The 25,896-nt window shown below is 35.8% G+C and overlaps 1 protein-coding gene across 3 annotated transcripts in view; it reads right to left on the bottom strand.

Moving 5' to 3' along the window:
* Positions 1 to 25,896, bottom strand: part of RASA2 (RAS p21 protein activator 2) — a 116,922-nt gene that overhangs the window by 62,345 nt on the left and 28,681 nt on the right. For all 3 annotated transcript variants that reach the window (XM_027091750.1, XM_027091751.1, XM_027091753.1), the window contains 2 exons: positions 16,831 to 16,925; positions 7,282 to 7,358 (listed from right to left, as the gene is read on the bottom strand). In XM_027091750.1, the coding sequence (XP_026947551.1) occupies positions 7,282 to 7,358; positions 16,831 to 16,925 (172 nt within the window). The remainder of the gene's footprint in view (positions 1 to 7,281; positions 7,359 to 16,830; positions 16,926 to 25,896) is intronic.

The following is a 25,896-nucleotide window of genomic DNA, read 5'->3' as shown; positions in this document are numbered from 1 at the left end:
TTAATAATAACAAGTTGTATTTAGCTGTCATGTCTCCTTAGTCCCCTCCATCCTAAAACAGTTCCTTACTTTTCCTGCTTTGTCCCATGATCTTGCCAGTACTGGCCAGTTATTTTGTAGAATATTCCTTAAATTTAACTTGTCTGATGTCTGTTCACGATTACATTGAGGTTATGTGTCTTGATATCCTTCTCAATGCAAATTAACAGGAGGTACTGAATGTCTCATTATCAGTGACATTAACTTTGATCACTCAGTTAAGATGGTACTTATCAGACATCTTATAGGGTTATTCTTTGAGACTATGCATATATGCTGTTTGTCATTACACTTATGCTCACTTAGCATCTCTAGATGATTCGTCCCTGCACTAATTATTATTGTAGTGTTTGCTAATAGTGATGTTTCTATTTCCATCACTTGTCCTATATTCATCAATAAGGAAAAGCAGTCCTTTCTCTCCCATGTATTTACTTAATTGTTACATCAGCATTGGCTCATGGATATTTATTTTATTCTACAGGTTTTAATCCATTATTATCATTATTTATTTTGATGATCAAATTGTCCCAGATTTGGTTATTTGGAGCTCTTTCAAGTTGACTTCAACATCCTTTCCACATGCCCTCATTATTTTCTGAGCAATTCCGTACTTTCTGATTCCATAGATTCTGTGGGCTCATCTTGTATTTTTCTCTGCCCAAACCCAGAAACTAGTCACTGCTAAAAAGACAAAACAAAACAAAACAAAACTCCTCCACGTTCTTTTTATTGGAGCAGTTCTATTACTGTAGCCATTGGCCACATTTAGCTATTTAAATTATAATTAATTAAAATTAGACAAAATTTAAAATTTAGCTCTTTAGTTGCACTAGTCATATTTCAAGTTTTCAATAAGCCACACAAAGCTAGTGGCCACCATATTGGACAGTTAAGACATAAACATTTTCATCATCACAAAAAGATCTAGTGCCTAGTGCTGACTAGAGAATGGTATTTAGAAATCAAGATATGGGTGCTAAGTATGCTCATTGCTACTGGGATGACACTGTTTGCAGGCCTTCTCAGTGAACACTCAGAGCTAGTGTATACACGTACACACACACACACACACACACACACACACACACACATCTATTAGACAATCTTACTTTGAAAAGTCTGCATTCAAAGGAGAACAGAGAAATGGGGATGGTAGCTGGGAGAGGGGGCTGGAGATGAGGTCTGGGAAGGCATGTCTTTTAGAATGGAAGATCCTAGAACATGTTTACATGCTGGTGAGAACAATCCAAAAGAGCAAGTAAAGCTGATGAAACAGAAGAAGGGATAACTGAAGGAGCAAAGTCCTTTGTAGGGGAAAGAGAAAGAATCCAGAGTTCAGATGGAAGAATTCACTCCCAACAAGAAAAGGAGCACCTCATCGACTAAAACATAAGGACAAAAAGATGGAGGCCAATACAGGTTTGCAGATTTGGATTCAGGAAGATGTGACCAATTTGCAGTCTGTAGTGATGGAGAATCTCATAGGTGTATTAGAGAAGCACAGTAAAACTCCATGATAGTTGTAAGTATCCAAGTGAGGTTTGTGATCATGAATTTAAAGTAAAATTAGTCTTTCTGTGTGATTTTCTCCAGCAATATTCAGGTGCAGACTGAACACAGAAGAAGTTGAGTTCATTCATATAAAAGGGATATAAATATAAAAGGAAGAGAAGATCAGGGGAGTTCAGGGAAACTGTAAGAAAATGACTATGGCAACAGATCATAGAAAAAGACCTAGAAGAAAGTAAAAATAGGAGCAGGTAAGAATGTGGTAGAGATTAGTGGATGGAGGTCTTACTGAAGTTCAGGAAATGCTACAGTGGGGAGCTTCCAGGTCTGGAGAATAATAGCAACTGCTGGGATATGAACCTTTCCACACACTGCTCCCCAAAACTGTAGTTCAGCAAGGAGCACAAAGAAAACAATACATAAAACCACGCCTTGAGCATTACTGAAAAAACAAAAATACCACAAACTTCAAATACCTCTAAAGTTGAGAAATCAGCAATAAGTTCCACAAAACTACTACTGGAGTTCTGTTGCTGTATGGACAGTGAATATGGACAGTGGAGGCTTAAGTGAAAAAGAGAAGCAAGAAAAGAATGCAGATCAGCGTATGTCCACATACAGACCTGTCTGTGAACATTTACAGCAGTTTTCTTTATAATAGCCTCAGATGGGAAACAATTCAAATATCCATCAACTGGTGAATGGGTAAACAAATTCCATACAAAGGAACACTATTTGTAAGTAAAAAGAAATGGACTGGTTTCCAGTTCTAGGACAAGATGAGTACATGCATACCTCCTTCTTCCCATTAAGCACTGCTAAAAACCCTAGATGTTAAACAAACATAAGAAACAGAAAGGTGAAGAGAAGAAGGCAAGCCAATTAGAGATCTGGGGACCCAAGGAAATTGGAACCCAGCAGTGAATTCCCTGGGCTTTCTTACACTTTATATATCCCAGACTGAGTGCTAGAGAAGCTACCAATCCAGAAACACCCACCAATGGGAGCAGACAACAAAATGCCCTAAGAAAAGCCAGCTTTCTCTAGCCAAAGGACCAGGAACTGGGCAGCTTAGCAAGATAGAAACCATTTTTAGGCAATAACCATCTACTCCAATCAAACACCGTGAGAAACACTGTGGATCCACCCTCACCCCCATCAACAAAGGCCAGAAGTTGAGGGGAGAGCCTAGACTTCTACCTCTGACAGGTTGTAATGAGCCCCTTCTTCCCATGGAGTCAGTAGAGACCACATGAGGAGCCTGGATTTCCATCACCAGCCAGCACCAACGAGGCACTCCTCTCCCTCCATGCCAGGGTGGTGTCAGGGAATGCTGAGTGGGAAGGTAAGACTTTCACCACTTTCTAGGGGTAACTAACTCCTCCCGACCAGGGTGTCAGTGGAGGCCACGTGGAGCAGCAGTAAGGTACTCCTCCCTATCCCGCCAAAGTGGTAACAGGAAGGAATTAAGGGGAGCGTGAACCATGACTTTCGTTCAGCAGTAACAAGGAACACTTCTCATTCTTCCCCCAGGGTTATCAGGAGCGGTTGAGTCAGGAACCTGGACTTCTACCTCTACCTGACAGTAATGAAACTGGGACTCCTCTTCCCCCACCAGCAGAGGGTCAGAGGAGCCTGGCTAAAAGAGAAGATTTAAACAAGACCTAGAGTCTCATTATATAATACCCAAAATGTCCAGGATAGAACTGAAAACCATTCAACATATGAAAAACCAGACAATCTCCAACTTAAATGAGAAAAGACAACTGGCAGATGACAAGGCTGAGATAACATGGACGTTGGACTTATCTGACAAAAAGGTGAAAGCAGCCACCATAAAAATGATTCAATGAGCAATTTTGAACATGTTTGAAATAAATGAAAAACTAGAAAGTTTCAGCAAAAAAACAGTAAGTCTCACCAAGGAAATAAAAATATAAAGAAGAACCAAATGGAAATTTTAGGACTTAAAAATAAATAACCAACATAAAAATAATTCAATAGTTGAGTTTAACAGTAGAATGGAGAGGACAGAGGAAAAAACCAGTGAGCTTTTAAAGACAGAACAACAGAAATAACCCAATATGAACAACGGAGGGAAAATAGACCAGAAAAAAAAGGGCAGAGCCTCAGGGATGTGTGGGACAATAACATATCTAACATTCATGCCACTGGAGTCTCAAAAGGAGAGGAGAGAAAGCTGGCAGGGCTGATAAATTTAACAAGAAATAATGGCTAAAAGTTTCCCAATATGGCAAAAGACATAAGCATATAGATTCAAGCTGAGCCAAAATCAAACACGATAAACCCAAACAAATCTATAGTCAAACTAAAACTTAGAAAACTAAAGACAAAGGAAAAAATCCTGAAAGCATCCAGAGAGAAACATAGGAAAACCTGCATAGGAAAAACACTTTGAATGATAGTGGATTTCTCATCAAAAATCATGGAGACTTGGGCTTCCCTGGTGGCGCAGTGGTTGAGAGTCTGCGTGCCGATGCAGGGGACACGGGTTCGTGCCCCAGTCCGGGAAGATCCCACATGCTGCGGAGTGGCTAGGCCTGTGAGCCATGGCCACTGAGCCTGAGCGTCCAGAGCCTGTGCTCTGCAATGGGAGAGGCCACAACAGTGAGAGGCCCGCGTACCGCCAAAAAAAAAAAAAAAAAAAAAAAATCATGAAGGCCAGAGGAAGTGGTACATTTTTCATGTGCTGAAAAAAAAAAGAACTATCAACCAAGAATTCTATATCCAGTGAAAATATCCTTCAGGAATCAAGAAAAAAATCAAGACATTTTCAGATGAAGAAAAACTAAAAGAATGTGTCACCAGTAGGCCTATCCTAAAAAAAATGGTAAGAGGAAATTCTCTAAACATAAAGACAGTGATAAAAGAAGGGATCCTGAAATGACAGGAAGGAAAGAATATGGAAAGAGCAAAAATATGAGTAAATACAATAGACTAGAATTCTCTTCTTTTCTAAATTGTGTTAATAACTGAAAGAAAAATTATAACACTTTGATGTGGTTTTCACTGTTGCACAGGAAATACTTAATACAATTATATTACAAATGGTGGAGGATTAAAAGGTAAGGTTTCTACATTTTATTCTAACCGCTAAAATGTCAACACCAGTAGACTATAAGTTACACATGTACAATGTAATACCTAAAGCAACCACTAAAAACACTATACAAAGAGATACACTATAGATTAAAAAAACACTATAGATAAATCAAAATGTAATCCTAAACAATGTTCAAGTAACTCACAGGAAAAAGAAAATAGAGGGGACAGAAAACAAAAAATAAAATGGTGGATTTAAGCCTAACATATCCATAATTATAAGTAAATGTATAAATTCACTAAATAAAAGACAGAAATTGGCAAAATAGATTTTAAAAAGTGACACAACTATATTCAATCTTTAAGAAACTTGTGCACAACTGGCTGGATCTGAGTGGAAAAAAGCCAGTCTCAGAAAGTCACAAACTATTAAGAGTCCATTTACACAGGATTTTTGAAATGACAAAATTTTAGATACGGAGACAGATTAGAGGTTGCAAAAGATTAGGGATGGGGGTGGGGAAGGAGTGGGTGTGACTATAAAGGGGTAGCATGAGGGAAATATTTACAGTGATAAAATAGTTTTGTATCTTGATAGTGGTGGTGGTTACACAAATCTACACATGTGATAAAATGATACCCTGTCACTATACAATGTCAATTTTCTGGTTTTTATACTGTAGTTATAGTTATGTAAGATGTAACCACTGAAGGAAACTAAGTGAAGAGTACACAGGACCTCTCTGCACTTTGCAATTTCTTGCAAATCTATGATTATCTCAAAATTAAAAAAAAAAAAAATCAAACTGCCAGAGTTCAAATCCAGGCTCTACTCTCCCTGTACGAACCTGGGCTTATTTAACCAATCTGTGCTTCGTTTTATCATCTGTAAAACGAGGACAACAGTATCTACCAAGTTATGGCAAGAAACAAAGAAAATAATACCTAAAAAAGGATGAACTCCTGATACATAATGTGGATGAATCTCAAAAGCATGCTTAGTAAAAGACACAAGAGACTATATATTATATAGATCGGTTCATATGACATTTTGGAAAAGACAAAAACTATAAGGAGAGAAATCAGATCATGGTTGCCTAGAGCTGGATATAAAGAGAGGGGACTGAACACATCTCTGAGTAATGCCTTTTGGTATAGTTTTGACTTTTGAAGTCATCCTGATATTCTACATATTCAGTAAAATAAAAGTAAACCAACAAGGATGGGGGAAAACAACATTAAACTAAATGCAAACCAAATCAATCCAATTAACTGTATTTCAAATGTACAACATAACTGAACTGAGCAGGGCAGAGAGTAATCCAAATACTTTCACTATATGCTCTCAGTCTAGGGGAAAAAACTGTAAACAAATCCTGTTTTTAGTAGGTAAATCCAAACTGAGGAACATGTGAAAAAACAACTGGCCTGTATTCTTCAAAAATCTCACCTCCATGAAAGACAAAGAATAGCTAAAAGTACAGGTTAAGGAGATCAGAGACATGACAACTGAATGTAATACATAATCTTGAACTGTATCCCTTCTTGGAGAGAAAAAATGTGTCTTAAAGGACATTATTGGAAGAGTTGACAAAAGTGAAATATTGTAACTGTAGATTAAAGTATTGAAATATAAAAACTACAGATTATACTTTTATTGTAACAATGTTAAATTTCCTGAATTTGATAACTGTACTAAAGTACATTTAAATATTATATTTAAGAGAATATCCCTTTTCTTAGGAAATACACACGGATATATTAAGGATTATAATATGTGCAACCTTCTTTAAAAGAGTTCAGAAAAAATTAACTGAGTAATATTATATATAGTATTTTATGTATATATATAAGCACATAAATATCAATATGTATATTTATATAGAGAGAGAATACCTCAAAGGATCTGGGGTGTTCATAATTAGGAGAATAAACCATAGCCTGGAGCAGCAGTAGGAGAGTAATATTGACCCTACTCCCTGGCTCTAAGGTATATGGGTATGGTGGAATACATAGGCTCAGATTGAGAAGGCAGTAGAGGAAACAGTACTTCGGGGGATATTCATGTATCAGTTAAGACAGAGAGAAAACATTCAGAAGCCAGGCATATCCCATTGTTTGTTGACAACACAGAGGAAGGGTTTGGGTGAGAGGGAAAAGGTGGAGGATTGGGCTGAAACAGATTTCCAGAACAGTTAGAAGATTTGAATCGGGGTGATAAAAATAAGTTGAGAGAAGAGGAAAAAAGGAATTCAAAGTAGGTGAGAATCAATACTGGTAATCTCAAGGTACACATTTAGTTTTAGCCCCAAGGTCCCTAATGCTCTGCTGTGCTGTATCTAGAGTTTCTAGAGGCCCTCTACTGAGAAGCTTTTCCAACTCATTCCTGCTTGGTGGTTAGACACGTTTATCTGTGATCCTATATCTATCATGTAACACACATTAAATAAATACTGGTTGAATGAATTAATGACTCATCATATGTAATCTGAGTAGACCAGATGTGAGAAAATAAAGTGGAAAACAAATTAATAAAGGAATGGCATAGCAGAGTTCATTTCTGAAAAAAGTTTCTGAAGTATTTAAAATAAGGAGTTGGCTTAAAATTCAAAGAATACAAAATGGAGAATTATATCTAGTTGACTTTGGTAAAAGAAATATGCTTACTGTACAACAAGCTGCTGGCACACAGTTCCATTTTCTGTTATCAGTTCATTCAGTTTTAATTCAAGGTGAACTTTACCCTATAATGAAAAAAAATTACAAACTGAGAAGTCTATTTTACAGATAAAATATTAATTAAAGGTATGTACTTTTTCAAATGGTAGCCATAATATTTAGTTATTCACTAACTAAATACTAGTGATCCTTAGCACATGGCTTTGTCTCCATTAAGTACTTGTTAAATGACTAATAACCAACAATGTAGATCAAAATCTGAAAAATAAGCTTATATCACACGTGGTATTAAATTTAAGAATTTTATGCCCAGTTCAACAAATATTTATCTCAATTATCATAAATCAAAAAGAAAGACAAAACTTACGTTTTAGGAAATTTTGAATTTAGCAAATTACAAGATGTAGAATGCTTTTTCCAGAGAAGATAATAAGTATAGAGACAAGTATCATTAAAAGACAGAGAAATCATACAATTCTAAAACAATAAAACTAAGTTAAAGCTAGTAAGATTCAATTTGCCAACACTTACTTTTCTCAAATAATTAAGATTTATGGAATATCTACTACATTTTAGGAGGCACTGTGGGAGTGGGTAGGAATCCAAAGGAGTATAAAACAAAGTCACTGCTTATAAGAACTCACAATCTAGCTGGGCAGACAATAAATAAGAGATAACAATATATGGCCAAGAGCACTGATGAAAAAATGGGATACTGAAAATGAAAATAAAGGACTACTTTCTTAAACAGCCATTAATAAATGGATTTTTAAAAAATTCAGTAGTATAAGTTTAAAGCAAACTATCAACTTCTCAAGAAACAAAGGCTTAGGAACAATATAATCTAGAGCTTGATATTTCTACCCTGCCACTGGTGATGAGCAATTCTAAACTGGCTATGAGCAATTCTGAACTGGTTAAGAATCAGTGTTGGATTACCTCCACCCAGCTGACAAGACAAACTGCCACACTGCCAACTGGAGATTTCATGGGTGTGATATCCAGGGACTACTGATATAAGTTATTTCATCAGAGATAGGAAAGTTTATTATCTAGTCACTGTTCCTCTTTGGAACAACCCCTTTCAGACATACACAGAAATCTAACCTGAATCAGCCTTTTTTTTTTTTTTTTGCGGTACACGGGCCTCTCACTGTTGTGGCCTCTCCCGTTGTGGAGCACAGGCTCTGGACACGCAGGCTCAGCGGCCATGGCTCACGGGCCCAGCCGCTCCACGGCATGTGGAATCTCCCCGGACCGGGGCACGAACCCATGTCCCCTGCATCGGCAGGCGGACTCTCAACCACTGTGCCACCAAGGAAGCCCAATCAGCCTATTTTTAATCGGCATATTTTATACAAGAGTGAGTCTGAGGTCCACTAACTACAAATCTCAGCGTTAGACAGATGAGCAATAAACACTGATGGATCTCAACACAAAAGTCTGCATGAGAAAGCTAAGCTCTAAAAAACAAAGGCAATAGCTGTCATAAAATTAGCAGTTAGATGGAACTGGAACTATATCTAGCCAACCTTCCACTAAAAATCTAGACACAAATATTTATAAAACCATACATAATTTATAAAATAGGTCTTTCATTAGTCCAGCATTTAATAATCACAACTCCTACTATTCAACAGTGACCTCAAGAAGGTTCATGATAGGTAGTAATTTATAGTATTACTCAACCAGAATTTTGAATCATATTTGCTGTCACACCAGCATCTGTGTCACTTGACAAATGAGTGAGCCTAGCCAACTGCACCAACATTTACATCTCAAAGCAGTTGTACCATTTTAACATGTATGTATTTTATGGTAGAAACTGTATACTAACAAGGCACTCCCAACTGTTTCTCAGGAAATGTCTAGGATCTAATCTATTTTTAAAACAATACAAACAATATAGAATAGGAAAAAAGTATAATAATTTCATTCACAACTAAAAATCACAGCACTGTATCAACTCAAGACTAGAAATCAGAAGATATTTAATGGGGTTCTCCCAGGAATCATTATCAGAGTCAGAGCCTACCTAATATGTTCATTACTCCCGCTGGCTGTTAAACAGAACATTCCTTTGGCATTAGTCAACAATAACGTAATTACGTATTAACCTGGTCAAGAAAAGAGTGGGGAGAGAACAAGCAGACACAAGACACATACTATAAGGGTGGAACACTAAAATTAAAAAGCATTATGAGTTAAATTAAGGAAATTATAATTTCTAAACTATAAAACACTACCTCATTATATACTTTAACATGGAAATATATACATGATACTTAGTAGAAGGAACAAGTCACAAGAGGGTGTATAATACAATATTAATTTATAAAAATAAAACATACTATATATATTACTATATAAAATTACTACAACGCTATCTACCAAAACATTGATAGAACTTATCTTTGGTTGGTAGGATTTCCAATTGTTTTCTTTTTGTTCATCTAGATTTTGTAAGTTTCTACTACCATTGTGTTTTGCTTTCTAATGAAGTAAAATGAACAAGAAATTTTAAAAATTATTTGAAGCTACTTTTTAGTGTTAGAAACCCAAATTTGAAAACATTTAAGAAAAATTTAGTATTCCTTACTATGTTCACATGACAGTTCAGTTTTACTTGCATTTGTCACCATTTTATAGATTTAGATTGTAGCAAAACTAGTTTATTTGTGGGGTAGGGAGGAGAGTTCAGCAAAACATTTCCTAGTTTCCCTTGAAGCCAGGGATAGTGGCTAAGGATAGCCATAAGATACAGTTCTGGCCAATGAGATATAAACAGAAGTTGCCGGTAGAGCATCCAAAGAAGCTTATTAAAAAGGACTCCCTAACTTCAGCAGTGGCTTGAGAGGCTGGAAAGCTTACTCAAAACTTTCCACAATCTCACACTGGGCATGATAAAAATGGGAGCCCAGGGCCCACCAAGATAGAGTGGCTCTCATAAACACCCAGGCTTTCTGTTGGAACCTTTAAAGGCCTATGCTTGAGTACAAAGGGTGAACAACATAGATCGGCCTTTACAAAGAGTAAAACCTAGCCTGGAATCAGCCAAATCCCTAACTGGATTAAAGTGATCGGTTTCCAGCCTAACCACATGCCAAAAGCTAAAGTAAATCTTTCCTGGAGGAAGAAAAAAATATCATCCAGAGTTTCAAGTTATCTCTAAAATAGCTCATATTTCAATGTCCAGCATTCCATCAAAAATTACAAAGCATGCCCTAAGACCACACACCAACCCACCCCCTGCAAACACAAAAACCAAAAAATCAAAAACTGACAAAGAGCAGATTCACAGGAGACACAGATGTTGGAGTTAATGGACAGATTTTTCTTTTTTTGAAATAGAAAACAAAATGAAAAACTCAGCAAATACCTGTAAAGTATAAAATATGTCAAATGAAAAATTTAGAATTAAACAATAAAATAACCAAAATGAACATGTATTTAACAGATTAGCCACAGCTGAAAAGAGGATTGGTGAAATAGAAGACAGGTTAGTCAGAGAGGGAGAGAGTATAAGAGACATATGAGACATAGTAAAATGGTCTATTATTCACGTAACTGAAGTCCCAGAAGAGAGGAGAAAGAACGAACAGGGGAAAAAAAAAGCTGAAGAGATAACTGCCTGGAATTTTCCTAAACTGACAAAAGACATCAAGGCACAGTAATCAAGAGCCCCTAGGAACACCCAAGTAGGATAAAAAGAAAATCACACGTAGGTGCAGCATAGTAAAACTGATGAAAACAAAATATAAAGAGAAAATCCTAAGGTAACTAAAAGAAAACAGGGACATTACTTACAAAGAGGTAACTGTAAGATGCTGACAAGGAACTATATTTGGTGATAAACATGCAATGTCATTGGTCCACAACAGCTTTCTTATTATCCAACCTCCTAGGGGAGGTTCAGTGACAAAATAGTGACAAAATTTAAAAATAAATCAAATACTTAAAGGGTATTATTCTATATATATTTCATACCACTAATTATATTAGGTTGATATAAGCAATTATATCACATTAATTTGTATTAGGCAGCATATTTAGGAACTTATTACTGTCTGAAGGTTTATATTCTAACTTTATTTCAGTTACTGCTACAAAAATTTCACACAGAAAAATCTGTGATTATTTTAATTTTATAGTAATGTATAGTCTTGGTACCATTTAGAAGATATTATGTGAATTTCTGCATACAATTTGGGAAATTCAAATGAATACAGTTATTTGGGCAAAACACAATGCACGCACTTAAAAACTTCCTGAGTCTAAACGTTTTTTTGTTTTATCAACATTAATAAATTAATTTAAACAACGATTAAATTAAATTTTAACAACCATTCCACAGAACTCAAGTATATTTCAACTGATGAAAATTTTTCTTCATATGAAGGAAACTTCTAGATTTCTGATAGATGCTTTTATATATAGTAATTAATTCTATAAATCATTTTGGACACGACTGCCTATCTGATGAAAAAATAAAGGTTTTACTTAATACCTTCTGTTTATGGATGGATTTGTTTTCTCTTTAAAGAAGTATTTATTATGATCTAGAATGGCTCATTCCTTTATTATTTCATGTTTATAAATTTACAAATGAAGTTTTTAAGATACCTTTATACTCATTATGTCTTAATTGAGCATGTAAAAAACCCCTTGATTTATGCATTATTAGCTATAATCTTTGGATTTTTTAAAAATGCTTGCTTGTTTTAAACAAGGGCAGAGGCCATATTACCACCCCCCAAACACACAAAAAAACACAACCTATAAAACAATCAATAACTTATGGCAGGATCCAGAAATTCAAGATAAGCCTGTTGGTAAAAGGACTTATTAACTAAGTAATTACATCAAAAGGATGTGATTGATATTGCATCTGGATTCACTGCTTGTACAAGTTGTGTGAGACAAACACCCTTAATTAATGAGAGCACCAACTTCTCCATATGACAGATTTGGTTTAATCAGTCTTGTATAAAAGCATACTTTTTATTATAGTACCTAAAAAATAAAGAAAGGAAAAATACTTAGTTACTGTGAGCTCCAGGACCAAATAGCTAAAAGCATGGCTGCAGATGACCTAAGCCAAAAGAAGATTTATAGGAAGGGGCACTGATACAACTCATATTAACTTCGTTTATGTGGCAAAGAATACAGAGAAAGAACACCAAGTGAAATAGGATGATAACCAGGACCACAAACTTAAGGAAGGAAATGCTTTGAAAAAGAGGGAGCAGTCAACAGTATCAAAAGTTGCTGAAAGACCATGTAAGAGGAGGACTAAAAAATGTCCACTAGACTTAACACAGTGTCATGCGTAACATTATTGAGAGCTGTCTACGCTCTCCCTCCAACCCACTGTGGGGTTTGAAGGCAGATTAGAGTGGGTTGAGAAAAGAATAGTTCAAGCCACAGGGGAACGCTGCAAAACAAAACAAAAAGAAAAGGAAAAAAAAAGTGTAGCAAAACACACTCATGAAATATTATTAATACTGTCTTGAATGTTTGAAAAGAAAACTGAAAACAATTAACATTAACAGCAATAATAAAGCGTCTGGGAAACAATTCAAGGTAAGAGGTTAGTGTTCTTAGCAATTTTTGAACTGTTTTGGTATAAAACCCATCTTACTACTATGGAATCCTTTCATCTGAGGGCTAAATTATGTTTCTACATGTTACTTCCCTAGAACTTTAGAACTGAAGGGAATCCTATATACTGAAGTTCTCATGTCACAGTTGAAGATCCTCAGACAACAATAATTTAGCAAGTCTTTTGGGTACAAATGCCAATTAGAGCTAGGAAATCAAACATCTCCTCTGAAGTAGAGATACCAATCATTTCCTCTACCTAAATCCCTTTCTTAGGGGACAACGCCCCAAAACTTTAATCCCCAATCATATCAAATTAGACTGCAGTGGGCATGTGACCCAAGTCTGCCAAATTTTCTCTCTAAATTGTGGCAGAGAACTGAGTCAGACCTTAAGAGGGTGAGGGGGCCGTATGCTCAAGTAGGCCCAAAGATGGATGTGGCATTTTTTAGCTGTCAACAAGAAATTAGAGTGGATTTATAGAGAGAAGCAGAAGGGAGAGACATGTTAGTCTCATAAGACATACGAAAAGAATACCATGGAATCTCATCATTAAACAACGTTTTTTTTCTTTCCCCTTCATTTTGCAAAGTGAATAGTTATTAAAATTAGAGCAGGGGCTTCCCTGGTGGCACAGTGACTGGGAGTCTGCCTGTCAATGCAGGGGACACAGGTTCGGGCCCTGGTCTGGGAAGATCCCACATGCCTCGGAGCGGCTGGGCCTGTGGGCCACAACTACTGAGTCTGCGCTCTAGAGCCCACGAGCCACAACTACTGAGTCCGTGTGCCACAACTACTGAAGCCCACGCGCCTAGAACCTGTGCTCTGCAACGAGAGGCCCCCGCAATGAGAGGCCTGCACATCGCAGCGAGGAGTGGCCCCTGCTCGCCACAACCAGAGAGGAGTCTGTGCCCAGCAACGAGAACCCAACACAGCCAAAAAAAAAAAAAATTAGAGGGAAAAAATAGAGAGAAAACATTAACTATTCACTTTACAAAATAAAAGGGAAAGAAGAAAAAGACTATTTAAACAGTGAGCACTTATACTCGAGCACAATGAGCACATGAGTAGGGAGAAAGGAATCAGTGGGTCTCAATCCCATGTGCCTCCTGCAGTACCTACTGCTGTGTTGAGAAGTCTACACTTTAAAGATACAGTATGTATTTTTCATTCACCGTGGTGTTAAATGCAAGCCAGCTATTTTATGTGGTGGTCAACCAAAAACAAACCACCCACCCATTATTTTAGTTTACTTTATGAGAAATTAAAGTCTTTTCAAAAATAATTCTATGCGAACTGTATCTAGTCTATTATAGTAAGAAACCTGATCTCCACTTAGGATGCAGCTCCCATGTAAATGCCTGACAACTTTCTAGCTCTCACTGGCCATACTGAAATTCTTGTAATTATACTGCAAGGAGCTTCCCAGGAACTTTCTAATGTCCCTCCCTTTTTCTTTGAGCTAATTTGGGTAAGCTTCTGTGCCTTATACTCAGATTTTCCTAAGTGATTCTCTTAATAATCTATGTTGAAGCCTTTTTATGACCAACAGTACAGAATAGTGAAAGGTAGTAAAGCACCGTGGTTAGGAGTTTTAGAATCAGACATGCTCTTTATGGGAATGATGGTTCCATCACTTAACAGTTTTGTGACTTTGCAGATGTCATTTAACCTCTATGAATCCATTTTCCACATCTACAAAATATAGGTAATGCTACCTACACCTCATAATGCTAATCTGAAGATTAAGTCAGATAAAATATATTAAATCCTTAGTACTGTGCTAGATATATGCTGTTCTAATTACTAATAGTAATTATTAAATTCCTGCTGAACTCAATCTGTCTCACAGCTTTCTCCTATGGTGCCATCAACTGCTCTTATTTCCATGATATTTTAATGAAATTTTATAAAACTTATGCAAGTGAACAAATTCATTAACAAAATAGGATTTGTATGAATCAGGCTGCTTTTCTAACTTTTTTAGACTCACGAGGTTGATTTAATATTCCTAGATCAGCTTTGGAGCGAAACAATATTTCCAATGTACCAGATTAATGTGATAAGTGTCATGCACCCCCTCCCATCCCCTAAAGTACTCTTCCTTCTAAAGTTTATTTTAAATAGTGAGTAGATCTTACAGATCAACTATCATTTAAGACAAAAGAACTGTAAAGGTTAAAAACTCATGGTTATGAAAATAATTCGTAGCAAATAAAAAATGTCATGATATCTAACGGTTAAATGCTGTTTGCAGATTTTTGTGTTTCAGCCATGAGTTTTATACATACAATCAAATAAAAAGCCTGTTACCCAGTACTGATCTCTAATACCATCTCCAATAATTATATAAAGAGTATTCTATAGAAATTTCTAACTTTGGAGAGCTGGGTCCCTTAAATCCTTTAGCAAGTAACACTGGCCACAAGAAAAAGAATGGACTTTAATAAACTACATCTTAAAATAATCCTCAAACTTCATTTTAGACCAAATTCTCAAAGCCTTTTCTTATCTTTCTTTTTTGTTAAAACTATTAAAAAGAAAAACTAGCACTTCAAAACTTTCATGTCTGCCTTTTGGTAAAGGCGTATTAAGGAAATGGACACCTGACTGACTGGTGGTAAACAGACATTTTACATTTGTAACTATTAACAGCTTTCAAAATACTCTTAAAGGTATTTCATTTAATTCTCACAATCATATGAGTCAACATGGCAACTTTCATTCCCATTTTATAGAAATAAAATTCAAGGTCAGTAAAATAACCACATATGAAAATTAGGACCTCAATTTTTAGACTTCTACTTTAAAACCCTTTCCACTTCATCACATTGCCTCTCACCTGGATCATTTACCATACAGTATAACTGGGATAAGAATAAAAGTTATTGTCAAATGGAAAGAAAAGAACATTAAAATGGGGTAGGGTGGAAAAACAGGAGAAGTTTCGATTATATTTTATACTTAAGAAGGGGTCTTAGCAAACAAATACTTAATTTTTTGAGAATTTAATCAAACAGAATGCTTGAGAGGTTATGAGGAAACAGACACAGGCACTTTATTTGCAAATACCTGTGGGGGTGTGTGCAGTACTTTTTTCTTACCTAAAACTTCTGTTTGAGTCATAGTGGCAAATTATAACTTCTTTTAGAGAAGAAGAATTCTGCTTGCTGTTATGCCCTTGGGAAATGGTTTCACAATCCTTATCATATTTTATAAATAAATAGGGTTACAAAAAAAGGATTCCCTTTAGATAGAAATAATTTCTAAGAGTAACTCAGACTTTTGAGAAACAAATACAAAAGTTAAGCTACATGGCTAAACATACAGCTTTATTCACACACAGAATCTTTAAGATCTCTTATTTTGGCAAGAGGAAAGAAGAGCTTTAAAATAAGTAATGATACCCTTTCAAATAAAAAGAAAGATGAACAAAAGGAAGGGTAGGTATGGGAATGAAAGCTCTGCATGGTGGGCTCAGGCATGGTTTGAATGAATAACATTTTCCCAAGTCTAGTGTATTAAGAGTAAAGAGAGCATCCTGGTCAGAACAGATGAAATAAATCACAGACTTCTAAGGATTCTCCTCAGAATTAATAAAATATATCTTTTCCATTAAAACCGTTTCCCCATCTAAAAAAGTTAGTAATTTGCTACTGTGACCCAAATAAAAGAACTATGGAAGGAAAAAAAATGTCCTCCTAACATAACCCCCCCAAACACATACGTGTGCACATACACGTACATTATCCTTGATTTCATGTGGCGAGGCATTTCCTTCCAGTTATATGTTACTCAGAGGTCTATAATATTTGGTGCCAGAATTTAAAATAAGGTATGATAAGCTCTCTCTAGATGAACTAGCATAATTAGTTCGTTTTACACTTATTTTCTGTGTGTGACAATCTCTTCCATCACTTAATCCTTAATATTTACCTGAACCTCTGAATTGGAATCAATAGGCTGTAGTGAAAACCAAGTTTCTCTGCCACTGTGGTTACACAAGTCTTCTTTTTTGATGGCTACTTTTCCTGTAAGAAATAAGTAAAACAATGAGGAAACATATTATATATAACCATTAGCACTGTTACATATGATACGTTGTAGAAAACATTTAAAAATAATTTGTATCTGTTGATATCAAAAAATCCATTTTTATAAAGCGTTTTTCTATATCCTAAAAAATGAAAATGTGCCTCATTTCCCTCTACCCATTGGCAGACCCTTCTCTGGGCCATTTTGAATTAGGGGTTTAGACCAAAACTCAGTTGTATTTATATGCAACTGCGTTTTCAATGTACAATGATAGTGCAAACTAATCCTCTCAACTCCTTAACACTATGAATAAACCATATGTTCTGTCTGAGCAGACATATCTGCATTTAATAAGAGTTTATAAGCTCTAATTAAGAGAACAGAAAAACAGTATCATATGGTCACTAATAATTTTGAAAACTGACTTGAAATTATGGGATTAAAACAATTTTATTAAAAATTTGCTTTATCAAAACACTGTAAACACTGCTTATGCTGCTTCAATGCATACATACACACAAAAAAATCAAAGCAGTTCCCTAAAGAGTTTCTACGTCTCAGAGACAGATACAGTACAATGAACAAAGAAGTATGAGAGGAAGAAACAGAAATGTTCTTATTATAATGAAGTATTTGCCATGTTGGTACAAAGCATTTCCTTCCTCAATTCAAGTTTTAAGAAGTAGACATAGTTTTGCATATGACCGACAATTTGTTCCAATATTCAACACAAAAGCTTCAACAAAGGATATATGCTAAAGTAAAAAATAGTTCACTTTATTTTATCAAACAAGAATTTCCATTTTAAGTACCCTAATTATACTTCATACCCTTTTCACTTATGACCATCTTGAGCTTTTAGTTCAACATTTGAAAACTTTGAGAAAACAGTAAAAAAAATTTCTGTCAAGATATATCAATTTTTGTGTATCAAGTGGAAAGAAAAGGCATAACAGGAAAACAAACACAGAAAAACTGTCTTTAAAATTTTATTCTAGAATTAGACAGTGGTAATGGTTGCACAACTCTGTGAATATACTTAAAACCACTGCACTGCACACTTTAAAAGGGTAAGTTTTATGGCATGTAAATAACACATCAATAAAGCTATGATTTAGAAATTTAATATTATAAGACCCTTATTCTACAATTTCCAGGATTTTTAGTTTTATACATAATTTATGAATGTGTATGTAGATGTACATACATGTGCATGTATAATGCATACAAACATCACTAAAGCAAGCCCCCAACTTAAAAAAAGGGCTTTTAAAAAAGTTTATTCAGAAGTTTTCTGGTTTGATTCATTTACTGATTCAACAAATAATCACAATGGCTTTGTATTTTAAATGGTGAGTTGATTTCCAGACTTCCTTAACCAAAGTCTATTTAACCAATAATGCTTCTAAAAACTAGAGTAAGAATCTACCTGTTCTATTTATAACTCACAACTCAGATCACTGGAAACACATCTTCTTTGTCACAAGTGCCTTCCCAAGAGAGAATCCTCTCTTAGTTCACAGGTTAAAAAAAAACAATCCTAAGGCAAGGACCCTCTTCCTCCTATTTCATGTCTCATGTATCCATGGTACTCACTGTCACAAAAGAATTGAATGGTTCTTGTCTTCTGAGGGGGAAACTCTTTTCTGACTAGCCGTATAAATAAGCCGTTTGTAAGTTGAGAAAACCTGCAATTTTATTGCCAGCTCTTATTCTTATCAAGTTCCTTTTAAGATGTCAGTTTCTAAAATGTAAAGATTTAGTCAGCCTGAAGAAGCAGGGAAGAACACATGATCTCAAGAAGTCAGAGAAACTGACAAAGAACAACAGAGAAAAATAAAGAAAAATATTTGAAGTCATTAGGTATTAGGATACCTGCAACATGTTCAGCACTTCAATAGGCAATATAACATATGAAAAAGAAATATATGTCATCAGCCCTAGGGAATCAAACAGGGTAGAGAAGGGTTAGGAGGGGAGGGAAAACGAATAAAAGAATGAATGAGAAAGGTGAGAAGGTAAAAGGGAAAGGAAATTGGAGAAGGAGGAGAGGAACAGGGAGGGGAGGAACAAGTGTCTGAAATACAAATAAGACCAAAAAAATCGATCATCATTCTTATTTGTTGTGAGTTATCCTTAGTTAAACAGGTTAGATGACAGCTTTTAAATATTAAAGGTAGGCAGACTGATACAGTGGAAAGAGCACTGAACTGAAAGAAAAGCCAGCATTTACTGAACAGCTACCAGGTAGTAAATATTCTTACACATTTTGTTTAACCTTCATAACAATCTTGGGGGAAGAGCATATATTACAGATGAGGAAAGCTGAATGATATCAAAAACTTGCCCACTAATAAGTGCTAAAGCCAGCTTTCAAAACCAAGGTATGCCTGCCTGTTCATGCTCCTTCCAACACAGACACTAACTCTGTAGTGTCTACACTACAGACACTACAGACACTAATTCTGTTACTTACTAAGCTGTGTGATCTTGGGCAATTTATTTAAATTCTACATCTCATTTACCTCCTCTGTATTTGAAACAACTTTCAGCTCTAATGAAACCTATTCCATGCCTCCAACAGTCTCCAAAGTGTTTTAGTTTAATGTTTACTATTTTAAACAAAGTTAACTCATTATTTCACTAGCTGTGAGATCACCAACATTGAAAATAAACAACTATATAAATAATCAACCAACCACCCCAGGAACCAAATACCCAACACATTATTTAAAGGTACCATTTCATTTCCCCACTGTACTGACAAACCCATAGACAGAAAGAGCTTAGACCACATATATACACACATATATACCAGATGCTATATTAGTTCCTTAAAATCAGACAAGGAGAGGAAACACAAAAAGAAATGAAGGAACTGTGGACACAGAAACCATTTCTGTTGGTCTCTAAGTAAAAAAAGTATTCTTAGCTTTCCATTACCACTTCTAAGAAGCATTTTCTTACCATCTGTAAATATCATGTTATACTAGGCCCCCATTTTTAAGCACAACATATTCTTAGAAATTTCATCCTGATACAGATCACCAACTGGCAAAATCTTGATGGCCTTGTTCCTACTTGGCTGCTAGTAGAAATGGCCGAAAGGGCAGATAAAAGTAGCGATAAGTGTGACTGCCTACACAAGATGAAAAAGAACCAGAGGACTGAACAAATTCTGGCAGTATCAGTGACAGCAATTCAATCGATGGCAACACTTAGATGCCTTCGTGTACAGGGTTTAGATTGATACCTTTTGGTCTCTGTGGTAGACTGGTATATTAATGGCTTCCAATAAATCATACTTCCTTGTTCTATGCCACTGTGTGGTCCCCTCCAGCACTGACTCTGGGTTTGGTCATGCCACTTACTTTTGCCAATGGGACATCAGCAAATGTAATGCAAGTAGTCTTAATAAGCACCTGCAGTAGGGCTTACCCTCTTGCAACCTCAATACCGTGTGGAGTGGAAGGCTCAGATAATGGACAGCACCAGCCATCAGACATATGGGTCAGATCATTCAGCCCAGTCAATTTTTCAGGTAACTGCACATTAGTGACCCCAGGTGAGACCACCAGAAGAACCACCCAGATGAGCTTGGCCCAAATTGACAACCTGCAGAATCATGAGCAAATATATGATTGCTAAATTAAGCCACTGAGTACTGGGGTGTGATTTGTTATGTAGCAATAGATAACTGATACAGTCCCTATGCAAGCAGACACAAAAGTGTAGTCATAAGCAATTTTTAAACAGTAGGTTTGACTTAAGAGCTAAATGCCAGGAGAAATTACAATTCAAAGGGTTTAAGAAATACCTTCGCTATCTTAAACCCAACCTTATTTCATAGGTGAACAAGGCCTAAGAAGGTAGAGTGACTTATTTAAGGTCACAAAGGCAGTTAGTGATAGAGTCATGAAAGGAATTCAGGTCTCTAATATCCTACTGAAATTCTCTTATAACATTCTAAACCATGGGGAAAGAAAAACAAGTTAACCAGTCTACTAAGATAACCATGGTTTAACTGCTTAAGCCTAGATCCCTCTGAAAACTAAAATAACTAGAAAATACACATTAGAAGGTTAAATATATATGTTTTAATATTATTAGGATCCTCACTGGAAATGGAATTTTATTCTTACATGAAGTTTTTCTCTTCTCTTTTTCTCCTTTTTTAAGGGAAGAAGACACTATAACTTAGGACAATAAATCACACAGTAAAAGACTTTTAAAGCCTTAATTTTATAATATTCTATCTTTTTGCAGCTTGGTTCCTATGTTTCAAGTTTTCAATTAATCTATAATCAAGTTTTCATACTAACTGTTCCTGGCATATAAGGATTCCTAATATGAAAAACTATGCCCCATATTAATAACAGTTATTACTTCCAGGAAGGGGACTGGGAGGGGGGGGTCAGTGGCCAAAATTAATTGTCTGTAATACTATAATTAAAATTTTTTTTACAAAAAGGAAAATATCCATATATTATTATATTATACAATTAAAAATAAAAAACAAACAGGCTGGGCTTCCCTGGTGGCGCAGTGGTTGAGAATCTGCCTGCCAATGCAGGGGACACAGGTTCGAGCCCTGGTCTGGGAGGATCCCACATGCCGCTGAGCAACTAGGCCCGTGAACCACAACTGCTGAGCCTGCGCAGTTTGGAGCCTGTGCTCCGCAACAAGAGAGGCTGCGATAGTGAGAGGCCCACGCACCGCGATGAAGAGTGGCCCCCGCTCGCCGCAACTAGAGAAAGCCCTCGCACAGAAACGAAGACCCAACACAGCCAAAAATAAATAAAGCAGCTTTCATTTAAAAAAAATAACAAAAAACAGGCTTTTAAAGCTATTCAACAAGTACACATTCTTAGATCTTCTTAAGTTTAAAAGGTGGCTCTCTCAACCCTAGCTCAAATTTCATTCCCAGAAAATGCTATGGCACTGTTTAGCCCACAATTGGACAACTCAGTTATAAAATAATTGAGGGAACTCAATTTCCAGTAGCTCAAAATTTAAAAAAAACAAAGTGCCGCCTAACTTTATGAGTTAATGACAAAAGAAAAATACGTTAAAGTAAAAAAAATGTAAAAATTTATAAGTGAAAATATCAAGATTATTTTCCAACTTTAAATTAAAGGCTATGTACGAACTGTGTTTACTTTAATAATAATAATTCCTATCTGTAAAAGGAAAAACAATTTCTACTAAATGTAGAAATTTTATTCCTTAATAAGAATAAACTTTTTTTTAACAGTTCCCACACCAAGTTATGGCCTTCTGATACCACTCCTCAAAGGACTGATTTTTACTTTAAAAACAAATAAAAAAAACAAAACAAGGGCAACTTTTGGAAATCATAATTATAAACCTCAACTAAAGGCTTTTCCAAGAAATACTATATAATGACTACTTGTAAATAGGTAATGAAAATTACAAAACATTTTCTTAAAATGTTTAGTCAATCAAAGATACACACTCTCTCAAGGGTCATTAATAATCACCAACAGCCTCTATCCAATCTTTATCCTACTCTACCTCTCTCTAGTCTTGCCATTAAAAGATCTCCCTGCCTTCTGAGATATTCATCTCTTCTCTCTCTCTTCCAACTTCCTGATACATTTAATCAATCTTCACTAAAGCCTCATTTTCCCTGCAACCCTCCTTAAATGCTCCCAGGGCAATTTCATTCATTCCAGTGGAGGCTTCAAGTATCACTCAGTGCTAATGACTCTCAAATCCATACCTCCACATCAAATCCAGATTTCTTCTCTGAGCTTCAGATCTGTATTTCCAACAGTCAACCAACATGTCCACCACGATACTCCCCAGGTAATGCAAGTTTAACTTGTTTGACATCAAAGTCATCATCTCCCTTTCCCATCCTGAATGCTCTGTATCTCAGTTAAAGACAACCACAGAAACAAGACCATTTTTAACTCTTTCCCTTCTTATATCCTCTTTATCTTCTTAGTACCTAAATCCTATTTAAAGCTACTCCTGTGAAGTACATTCCCTCATTTGCATTTCCACTGCCACTACCCTACTCATCTCATTTGATAATAGCCTTCTTGATGGCCTCCCTGCCTTTAACCTCTCTCCATTCTAAAGCATAAACTATAGATCAGGGGTCCCCAACCCCCAGGCCACGGACCCATACTGTTAGGAACCCGGCTGCACAGCAGGAGGTAAGTGGCAGGCAAGCGAGCAACACTTCATCTGTATTTACAGCCGCTCCCCATCGCTCACATTACTGCCTGAGCTCCACCTCCTGTCAGATTAGTGGCATTAGATTCTCATAGGAGCATGAACCCTACTGTGAACTACACAAGCGACAGATGTAGGTTGCACTCTCCTTATGAGAATCTAATGCCTGATGATCTGAGGTGGAGCTGAGGCGGTGATGCTAGCACTGGGGAGCGGCTGCAAATACAGACTATCATTAGCAGAGAGGTTTGACTGCACAGAGACCATAATAAATCAACTGCTTGCAGACTCATATCGAAACCCTGTCGGTGAGTGGCAAGTGAAAACAAGCTCAGGGCTCCCACTGATTCTGCATTATGGTGAGTTGTATAATTATTTCCTTATATATTACAACATAATAATAATAGAAATAAAGTGCACAATAAATGTAATGTGCTTGAATCATCCCAAAACCGTACCCCTCCCCAGGTCCATGGAAAACCTGTCTTCCATGAAACTGGTCCCTGGTGCCAAAAAGACTGGGGACTGCTGCTACAGATGACATATTTAAAGTAGATGTTCATATACTTTAAAAATATGTGTATATATAGTTATATATATGTGTATATATGTATACACACTTTAAATACGTAACCTATAGACTCTGAGTTTGTAGTTTGAAAGTTATTGTTTACACCACAGGAAGTTGTTAAACTACAAAACTATATTCGTATATGCAGTTATATATGATTTTTAAAAGGTTCCTCATTCTTAAAAGGCTCAACACTACTGTCTACAGGATAAAGTCCAAATTCCTTAACACAGCTTTAAGGGTCCACCACAACTTGGTCCAAATCATATTCCCAGATTCATCTTCTACCACCCTTGGCCTAAGTGATTTACATTTTCCAGCAGATACACCACAAACATGATCCACTTTTTCTTCTCTGCTTCTGCTAATCCCTATTATCTTGAAACGTCTTCCTTTTCCTACCTAGGTAGTCTCTGTTAATCCTCCACCAAACATAATTAACTCTTCTTTACTCTGTGCTCCCAAGTACTTTGTTCCTACCTCCAGCACAGACCCTATTAAATATATTAGGATTAGAGTATAAATCAGCCTGAAAACCTGGGAGCAACTTGAATCTTATTCACCTTAATATCCCCATCTTTTGTATGCCACATAGACAAGTGTTTGTAAATGTCTGTTTAATTAAATTAAGGATGGAACCTCAGGGGTGATCCATAATTAAGGGTTTGCTACACAGAGAAAAGTCTACATATAAGTAAAGAAGTCAGAAGGAAGACAACTAGGAAAATACAATGTCATTAAATTGCCTTTTCCTTGGCTTTCAACAAGTTGAATAAGCAATCCAAAGAGTCTAATGTGACATAGAGGCAGACGAGGATTGAAAACTATGAAAATGCCTTTTGTGACAAAGTATTTGTTATGTATATAGCTGACAGAAGTTAACATATTTATCAAATATGGATGCATAAGAATAAATAAAAGATAAAATTCCATCCAAAAGAAAAATAAGCAAAAGAATTAACAACTAATTCATAGAAGAAAAATGTAAAAGACCAATAAACACATGAAAAAATTCCTCAAGTTCACTAATAATCAGAAAATACAAGTTAAAATGAAATATTTCTTTCACTATCAAACTGGAAAAAAAAATTTTTCAATGATAATATCCAAGAATGACCAGGGTATGGTGAAATGATTACGCCCATGTCATGTTTGGGGGAATGTAAATTAGTACAATATTTCCGGGAGCCAATGGAAAAATATATATAGAAAAAACCTTAAAAATATTCAAACGCTTTGGCTCAGTATTTTCACCTCTAGGAATTTATCCTAGAAAAAAAGACATGCAAAAATTTATGCAGAAGGATGTTCATAGCAACACCATTTAGAGTAACAAAAATCTGGAAACATAAATCTCTACCACGAAAAGAGTAGTTAAGATAATACATTCCTATAGAAAGGATATTTTAAAAATTACTTGTGAAAAATATTTAATGACATGGGAAAAGGATCATTAGATGATATTAAATGAAAAAGGAAAAAAAACTTGAATAAATAGTACAATGTAATAATATAAATGTGTGAAATAAAGAATGGGAAGAAATACACAAATTATTAACTATAACTGTTCTTATGCAGAGTCATTACCAATCCCTTAGAACATGTAATAATTTTACAATTAAGAGAAAGTATTATTGTTTTTAAAAGGTTATTTTATCTGCTCTAAAATGATTTTTGGCAAACTTCAAAAACAAGTTTGTCAGAAAAATGAAGTCAGATTACAGCGATTTAAAAAGAAATAAGTAGGAAGCAGAAGGATATAGACTATTTGTTAAGGAATTCAATAGCAAAAGCAGAAACAATTTAGACGGTAGTTAAGAGGTCAAAGCCAAATAAAGCGTAATCATTTGAACTGTAGGAGATGAGCATGTTTCAAATGGGAAAGGAGAGATGGAGATGATGAAATTCAGGACACTAAAAAGGGAGAGTAATGCATGTAAATTACAGACCTCTACCTGTTATTCAAAGATAGTAGTGCAAAGACCATGAACGTGACAATATGTGGCCAGTTAGTTTTGTCCTAGTCGATGCCTACAGATCATACCTCAGACGATTACTTAAGAAACAGTTACCGGTCACCAATATAGCCAGAGAGAAGAATATGACTAGATTAAACCGAATTATTACTTCTGTTAGAAGAACTTCAAAAACAGATGTTCTTTGGTGGGGATCAAATACTGTGATCTTTGTAA

Source organism: Aethalodelphis obliquidens, unplaced genomic scaffold (genome assembly GCF_003676395.1).
Source record: "Aethalodelphis obliquidens isolate GAN/ISIS:26980383/991018 unplaced genomic scaffold, ASM367639v1 scaffold72, whole genome shotgun sequence".
In the NCBI taxonomy this organism is placed as follows: Eukaryota; Metazoa; Chordata; class Mammalia; order Artiodactyla; family Delphinidae; genus Aethalodelphis; species Aethalodelphis obliquidens.
This window is presented reverse-complemented; position numbering and strand designations above follow the sequence as displayed.